At 38.9% G+C, this 8,816-nt stretch overlaps 1 protein-coding gene across 1 annotated transcript; it reads left to right on the plus strand.

The window, feature by feature from the left end:
* The first annotated feature begins 3,061 nt into the window (after nucleotides 1-3,061).
* Nucleotides 3,062-8,703, plus strand: LOC139063390 (neurexophilin-2-like). The gene is made up of 2 exons (XM_070545178.1): nucleotides 3,062-4,208; nucleotides 7,583-8,703. Exons 1-2 carry the CDS (start codon nucleotides 4,131-4,133, stop codon nucleotides 8,423-8,425), a joined length of 921 nt encoding a protein of 306 aa, XP_070401279.1. The 5' UTR covers nucleotides 3,062-4,130; the 3' UTR covers nucleotides 8,426-8,703.
* The last annotated feature ends 113 nt before the right edge of the window (nucleotides 8,704-8,816 follow it).

The raw sequence follows: 8,816 nt of genomic DNA on the forward strand, positions 1-8,816 counted from the left end.
GATGTTTTGTTTTGTTTAACTTGATGTTCTTTTATATATATATATAACCTAAAAATTAGACATCAAAATTTAGATTAACTCCAAGAGTAAATACATATAGAGGAAGTTACATCATGGCTCACGGATTGACCTTGTGCGCTCTCTAGTGGACACATGTGCGCATAACAGTTCAATTCATCCCTCAATAGTTACTGTCGTCTGGAACAACCCAATACAATAATAATATTTTATAATAAATAATAATAACTGTTGCCTACAATATTGCTATTTTGCTGAACAAACAATCTTTTAAATAAGATGTTTGATTTCAAGCAAATTTATTTTAAATGTCTGCAGAAACTGTTGGTTTACCTTGTCATAAAATTATAAGACATTTCATTTGTATTGTGCATTACATTATAAAAATCTCAAAGCGCTTACAGAATTTCAATAAAAATATGTTGAAATAGTAACATGCACCTCTTCTATTGGCAACGCATGTACATAGCCTCTTCATTTGTACTCGGTTTTCCCACCAATACTCCTTTATCTGTAAAGTAAAAAATCTGTTGTATGCACAGTGGAAGTCTCATCACTTTTTAAACTTAAACAAAATCAACAAAGACTTCTTTGAATGTCCTCTGAATGAATCTTCTGGATAGAACTACATCCAAGCAGATGTTCCCCTACAGATGTTTTCTAATTAATGAAACTTCCATGTACTTTAGACTTTATCCATTTCATAAAAATACCACATTACACAAGTAAAAAGACTGAATTTATACTTGTTTCAAGAGATCACTCACATTCACTTAACTTAAAAAAATTAAGACAAATGTATTAATAAATGGATCTTGATTACACAATAGCATCTGTATCTCAAGGGGAGACTGGCTGACTGTCAACAGGAAAGTTTCTAATCAATCCCAGCTTGACACCCCGGGAAGCTGCAGAAAAACAGAAAACTTAACAGACTGATGATGATAGACATGTGCATGTTTGTTAAAATGTCTCAGAAGCACAAGCTGTTTTTGACTAAACCATCCAAGTTTTAATCTTTTCATAGTGGTGTTGTTTTAAAACACAAATCATCCCAATTCATGGTATATGTCACAGCTAATCAACCAAGTGTTGACAAGGATAAAAGTCCATCACCTCCTATTAAATCTCTAAAACTGAACTGCTTGTCTTCTCCAAAACCATTCAACCATCATTCTTATTCCATCATTAGAAATCTAGGTGACATGATTGATGATCAGCTTACCTTTAAAGATCACTGTTTCATGCACCTTTGCTTTGCTTAACATGCATCTGGTGCACCAAACACAACACACCACCCAGGTCCTGGTGCAGTCTGTGGTCATCTGCATATAGTCCAGAATGTGGCAACATGCAGGGACGAAATTTTTATTTCAGAAGTGGGGGGGACACAGCAGGCTTGTGCGGATTTGGGGTGGGGGGTGTTATGTAAAGACCCCTTGACACGTCACGTGCCCATCTCAATAATTTTTCCATCCTCAATATATATATATATATATATATATATATATATATATATATATATATATATATATATATATATCAAAGTTAAAAAATGTACAACTCTATTATTATTTTTATTTATTATCATTATTGAAGTGCAGTTTTGGATGTTGACAATGGATAGGCCATTGTATTTATTGTTTTGGGTCTTTTTTTATTGTTTTTGGTGCAACATTTTCTAACAGGGAGTGAGATTCCTTTTTTATTCATTTTTTGTTTGTTATTTTTATTCATTTAGAAGTTCTGGTTCTGGACATTTCAATGTTAAATGAAGGTTTATTTGTTGCATTTTAAAGGGTGTACTTGCATTATTATGATATATTAACATTATATTAGTGGTTATTTTGGTCTAGATAATGTTGACAATGATATCGTTTATCATCAACAATTTGTTGGACAAAATATCGTCCAGCAAAATTTGTTACATTCCCAGGCCTAGTCAAAAGTATAAAAATTATTTATACATAAACGGTCCCTCCTGAGATCTGGCCGTTTGTTCATTTGCTGTGTTAGAGGACATGCTGAACTAATGTTTTACACATGATCATCACCCTAACATTTGAGTGTATAAAAACATATTAAATATGTTTTTTCCCTTAAAAGTGTTTAAACAGTTGTTGCATTTCAACACACAAAAAATAAATGGAAAAAATAAGATAAATCTAATGAAAAGTGTACATCTTTGACATTAAGCTTAAAAAAATCTGTTGACGATGATGATACTGTTCATTTTTCAGAGCTTTTTAATGTGAAAATATACATTGCAATAGATAAGTTTACAATAAAGTTAAATGATAAAAGTTTTGAAGTTACACTTCTACTACTACTAGTAATAATAATTATGATGATAATAGTAATAATAAAAAAATAATTATTATAATAATACGAATAAATTGTGTCTGAGGAGTCAGTTATGTGGAGGAGATGAGTTTGTAAAAGTTAGTTTTGAGTATGTTTGTGAAGGAGGAGGTGAGTCTGAGCTTAATGCAGGTCTGTCACATGTTCCAACTTACGTTTTGACTTTGAAAGAAGTCTCTTATATCCACTTTTCGTTTTCTTGACATGCTGCCGCCTGGCTGTGCCTAACTACCAAAGACTCACAAATGAACACTTATTCAAATGTTATGTAATGGAAGCTGAGCTGAGCTCTGATATTACACAGCGTCTAGTTGACGATGTGACTCAGTACCGGTGTTCCCTAGCGGCTCGAAACTAGCAAAACAACGTGAGCACGTTCTGACTGTTTCCAACTTGAGTGACAGCAGCAACAGCCAATAATACGTTAGCAAGTATCAGCAGAGCCAATAGATTAGCTTTTGGGCGGGTCTAATAGGAAACCGGTTTCCGTTTCGGTCCTAGTGCTCAACCAAATCCATTTAATGGAGCGTAACATTGTTTTTGGACGGAAAAAAGTGCAGGGGACCAAAACTGCCTTTTGAAAAAGTGGGGGGGACATGTCCCACCCGTCCCCCCCCAAAATTACGTCCCAGGCAACATGTCTAATCTTCAGTTGGCCTTAAATATTACTTGCTATTGCTTTTTGTAATTATTCCATCCTCATTTGTGGGTTGCTTTGGATGAAAGTGTCTGTCAAACACAAACATAAACACGAACTTTTAAAAACAGTAAATGACAAAAATTCAGTTTGTTTTGCAGTTTTTTAGCTGCAATTTGACGTAGAAGTATAGCGGATACTTGCAATCACTCCAGGTGAGATTGCATGAGATCTTGCATTATTGCATGAGATTGCATGTAATTTTACATTTGACCAAAACGACTACAACTCCATCATTTGCCAACTTTCAGTCATTCTTGCTTAAAACTCTAAAATATGTCAAAGAATTTCTTTAGTTAATGCAAACAGGCATGAGATTTCAACAAAGACAAAATCAAAAAGAAGAAAAGATCATTAACATACTTAGATAATTTTGTAAATTTTCAATATTTACATTTTGAGCTGATTTTCTTTAAGAGCTTGTAACATCTATCAGTCTATACCAGTCACGTGCTGCAATGTGGTGCAAAGCAGATGAGGAATGCAGTAAAAATCACATAGTTTCATCATGAATCTTTACTTAAAGTTGGATGATCCTTCCATTGTGAGATTGAGGCAGTGATGCTCACCAGTTGTCTCTTTTTTTTGTTTCTGCAGAGAGAGTCCCTGTCATTTTGTCAGCCTCCCTGCGGCTGAAGAATGTGGGGACAGCAGGGACGGCTGTCAAACTCAGCCTGTCTGAGAGCATCTTTCCTTGGGTTGATGAGTCATAATGAGGGCCGGCCAGGTGGTTAAAACGAGCATAGAAGCAAGCAAAGGGTGTGTGTGTGTGTGTGTGTGTGTGTGTGTGTGTGTGTGTGTGTGTGTGTGTGTGTGTGTGTGTGTGTGTGTGTGTGTGTGTGTGTGTGTGTGTGTGTGTGTGTGTGTGTGTGTGTGTGTGTGTGTGTGTGTGTGTGTGTGTGTGTTGAAGAGGACATACAGAGAAAAGAAAAAAAAACGAAGTCACTAGTGAAGAGGAGGGGGGAGAGCTGAGCTGTTTCACTCCAAGTCTCGGTGGTTTTTAAGTCTCTTCCAGCTGAGAAGTGAGAGCATTCTGCAAATCGTTCGACTCTGGATGGAAAAACACCGCCACAAAATGAGGACTCTGCGTTTGAACTTTGCCATCACCTGTTTGTGCCTCCTCCCCTGGACGGTGAGTCTGCTCTGCTGCTGAAGTTTATTTATGGAAAAGGGCTGCAGGGAGGTGCAGCTCAGCTGAGGGTCGATGCTAGTGAGGGAAACACCTTTAATCGACACCTGCTCATCATTTTGTTACCTTTTAAATGAAAAGATGATATCTTCTATAAGTTTACAGTCACTTGAAATGACAATAACTTTAAATAAATGAGTGAGAAACAAACTCAAAGACTCCTTAAATCATTTGTTCTGTTGGAGAAAACCAGCTAAGACATCACTAATTTTATCAAAGTTAGAAAAAATCAAATTTATGCTTTTATTTGCACATAAAGATTAGAAATTTGTTTTTACAAAGCAGTGAAGTTTCCATTTGTGCATCCTTGAATTGTTTTGTGACTTTCTTCCAAGTGCCGTTGTAATTTAATCCTCCTGTCGCTGCAGCTGTCTGTAACTTTTGACTGTCAGGAGAAACCCATCAAAGCAACCTAATTTTGAGCTTTATTTCTAACTAAAAAACTTCACAGGTGTTTTTTTTAAACAAACTTTAATCTCCTTGAGGGGTTTCAGTCAGATCGTTGCTTTGTGATTTCTTAAGAAGTTTAAAAGACAAAACCAACCTGACGCATTAAGGATCTTCTCAGCCCGTGGCAAGAATGTTCTTCCAGCCTTTAAATAAACAAATATTGCTCTCAGGTTTTTTTCTTATTTTTATTTTTTTACCTGTGCAGCTGCTTTCTCACATGTGTTGTGCTTGCATCCACTCCTCCGCTGCGTCTCAGTTGCAGTCATTGTGCTGGCATCTTGACACTGAGCCTGTGACACGGCTGTCACATTATTGTGAGCTCCAATTAGAGTCGGTGAGAACAGCACATAGCTGGAGGTTCTGGGTTTGTAACATTTGGCACAGCTGGAGCTCACTTGGATGCAGGAGCAGGCCAAGATTGGCGTGGACTGGTTAAGGTGGACGTTGAGCATCTGGGAGGAATAATGATACCTCGAGAGATGTTTGTCCTGATACAGAGGCCACGGCTTAGGTCTGATTTCTCCATGCAATGTTAACAGCTCTGCACAACAAGTGTGCAAAACACGCTGCACAACTAATGTCACAACAATACAAAGCATAAAAGCTTTTGCTCATTTGGGATGCTTGGCATCACCTTTCTGGTTTGCAAATTAACATCCATAGTAGAGACTTAATTCACCAGGATTTGCGTCTTTTTATGATCAACAGGAAGTCTCCTGGCTTTAAATAACCCAGCATTTCATTGTGAACCTGCTGGTTTTCTATTTTGGTCTTTTTGTGTTGTTTCTCCAACCAAAAAAATTAAAAAACAGACGTTTTATTTTCTGTGCTGGTAATTAAACAAAGAAACAAAATTTGATAATAAAACATTTAAGGGGCTGTAGAACTTGTACACACCCTAAAATCTGTTTATTGTGTGCATTTTATAATCAAACACTTACTTTCTTTCTCTGAGAGTGTGTATGCAGGAGTGTTTCAAATATAGACTGAATGGGGGGAGATAATAATAGGCATACTTGGAAATAACTATAAATGGATAAATAAAGATTTTACTGAGAAAGACCTGACGTGAGCTCTTGAAGAATGAGAATGTGGGCGGTCATGAAGAAACACCGTATGCAATCCAAATAAAGATTAAAATGTATTTATTCAATAAAAACAAGTAAAATAGATTTAACATTTACTAATACATTTGAACAGTTTTTTTTACTTATTTTGAAATGTCCAGGTGCGGTTCTAGGAGGGGTCCTGGGTGGGCCAATGCCACTCTAGACCCCCCTGTGGCCCCCCTGCCAAGGGCGGAATCACAGCATTAATAAACTGATTGTGTTTTGTGATTGTTTAGCAAGATACAAGATGTGGAACAAAAGCATGTGGATGAATAAGTTGTAGGTTGAAAAAAGATGCTAGCATAATTTTTGTAAAATAGTTTTAAAACTAATAGAAAAGCTGCAGTAAATGTAACTATTGTATATATTCACTAGAATTTGAAATATTTAAAAGCATTTTTGTAATGTTTTATTGTAAATGTGCCTCTCTAAAGCCTGTTTTGAAAAACGACTGCAGCCACTTCGCCGCAAAGCTGGCGTCAGGCAGCCTTTGGTCTTTCATAAGTGGTCAGCCTGTGGTGGTAATGTAGAGCGATCATGTGTTTTTCACAACAGATTACGTGCTGGTGATATAAAGGGGATGTGGAGGCGGTCTCTGTGCTGTTGATGCTTGGATGTAATTTCTTTTTTATCGCAATTAAAGCCACGCTCCTTAATATGTTTTCAAGAGCCGCTCCAAAAGGTGGCTGTCCTTCACAGTCCCAGTGAATCGTCTTGTGACCTGTGCTTCAGCTCTAAGAGCCAGAAGCTCCCAGATCTCCGCATCGCTCCAGTTTGCCATCTCAGCTGATAATGTTTACAAATGCAAAATGGACTCCTCGTGTTGAGTTGCATTTTCAACATCGTTGGGCGGGCCTCAGTGGACATTCCACATGCGATCATGACATCACCCTCTGATGCGCTACGGCGTGATTTTCATTCAGAAGTCTGACGTTGCTGTTACATGACTGTCAAGCTTGGTGGCACGAATGGCGCAATATTCTTGCCTCGCCATGCCGTCACAGCATTCAATTGAAAATTAATTCAAACAACATACCAGCCGGCAGTTTTACAATGACATGCCACCATAATGTCTTTTGAAAGCAGCTTAACAAGATGGCTCCCTACAACCACCCCCCACTCCTATTAGTCTAGAACCAGCCCTGGAAATGTGTATCTCTCTCTCGCTCTTGCTCTCTCTCTCTCTCTCTCTCTCTCTCTTGCTCTTCTTGGAAGATCAGTCAACAAACCAGATGATTATTATCAAGGTTGCATGAAAGGATGATTGACGGATTTAACAAGGGGAATGAGAAGGTGATTGAGGACGAACAGAAAATGAAAATTTGTTATTGAAAGATTTAATGTAACAGTGCCTTCTTGCCCTGGAGGAGATATTGATCACAAACAGTTCCAGCTCATCCTCATTGGGAGAAACAAAACACAGAATGATAATTATTGTAATCGATTATTTTCTGCCCTGGATAGTTAAGCCGTCCTTCATTCATGTCACCCTGACCAGGATGCTTCATCTACAAGCGTCATTATTAACCGATTTCCAGTATTTTCAGAAAAGATGCAACAGTTATGACAAATGCAACTATTTATAGCAACCGATTATGTTTGTATCTGGAGGTTAAATAACTTCTCGAGGATCTCTTCATCACAAGTTTCCATTTGGGAGAAACTTTGCCAATGTTTTCTGTTCCCCAACTCAAGTTTGCATTGATTCTTCATGTTTGCACTTTACAGGTTTTATTTTATTTTATTTGCTTTCTATAGGCCCAAGAGTCATCCAAGCCTCTAGAGACGAAGAGGGAACAGTGGAGGGAGACAGAAACAGGAGGAGAAGATGCTGAGGGAGCAGCTCTGAAGGTTAAACACATCTCCAAAGACCTACAAATTATCTCCGCCAAGCACAAACCCCCTTCTTATGGTTCACTCAGTCCTTATGGATGGCCCCAGAACTTCTCACAAGCCCCTGACCAGTACCTGTATCGCCCTCCTCCCAAACCCAAAGCTCCTGCTAAAACATCCCCAAAGGCCAAGAAGATCCTGGGCTGGGGGGATTTTTATTTCAATGTGAAAACAGTCAAGTTCAGCCTCCTGGTGACTGGAAAAATTGTGGACCACATCAATGGAACCTTCAGTGTCTATTTCCGCCACAACTCATCCAGGCTGGGAAACATATCAGTCAGCATCGTCCCACCATCCAAAACGGTAGGGTGGGAGGTTCTAGATCGCGCAGCTCAGGGTAGCGCCACCAGAAACTCTGTCCTATTCCCAGATCTGACATCCCAGCTCCCCAGCCCCCCTCAGTCCACCATTTCCACCTCACCAGAACATCAAAAATATCAACGGGACACGATGATGGTGACCGAACTCAACTGTCGTATCGAGTACCAGAGAACTAACAGATCGAAGAAGACCAAGCCCTGCATGTATGACCCGGGTCAGACCTGCTACTCAGAGAACACCCAGTCCCAAGCAGCTTGGATCTGTGCCAAACCCTTCAAGGTCATATGCATCTTCATTGCCTTCACCGGTACCGACTACAGGCTGGTGCAGAAAGTCTGTCCGGATCACAACTTTCAGGCAGACCAGAACCAGCAGCACCTCGGCTGACTGACACTGACATGTTTAACTGCTCATGCTGTACATTTTTCATACAAAACCCCCAATTACACATTCTAAAAGTTCCAGTTTTAAAGCAACACTAAATAAGTTTCTCTGCTTTCCCTCCTACTGGTTGAAAGCAGAATTACAACTGTCATAACTAACTCCGTTGCAGCCTGCTGTAGCTAGTGCTACCAGTGAGCTACCAATAACACGTACCAACTGATACTAAAGTAAGCCTTGAAGTAAAAAATACCGACACTGTTGGACAAAAACTATTATTACTTACAAGTCCAGTAGCAACAAAGCCAGGCCACCATCAGTCCGTGATTTTGTAGCCTCCATCAGCTCCCTCAAATGAATGTAGGCTACGCCGATGTTAACTTAGGTTCTAGCTGTT

The sequence above is a fragment of the Nothobranchius furzeri genome, chromosome 15 (assembly GCF_043380555.1).
Source record: "Nothobranchius furzeri strain GRZ-AD chromosome 15, NfurGRZ-RIMD1, whole genome shotgun sequence".
NCBI lineage: Eukaryota > Metazoa > Chordata > Actinopteri > Cyprinodontiformes > Nothobranchiidae > Nothobranchius > Nothobranchius furzeri.

Excerpts from the sequence above, each read along its gene's own strand:
- LOC139063390 (XM_070545178.1), top strand. The coding sequence starts at position 4,131 with ATGGAAAAACACCGCCACAAAATGAGGACTCTGCGTTTGAACTTTGCC. Across the intron at positions 4,209-7,582 it reads TGTGCCTCCTCCCCTGGACG|GCCCAAGAGTCATCCAAGCC; the intron begins GTGAGTCTGCTC and ends TGCTTTCTATAG.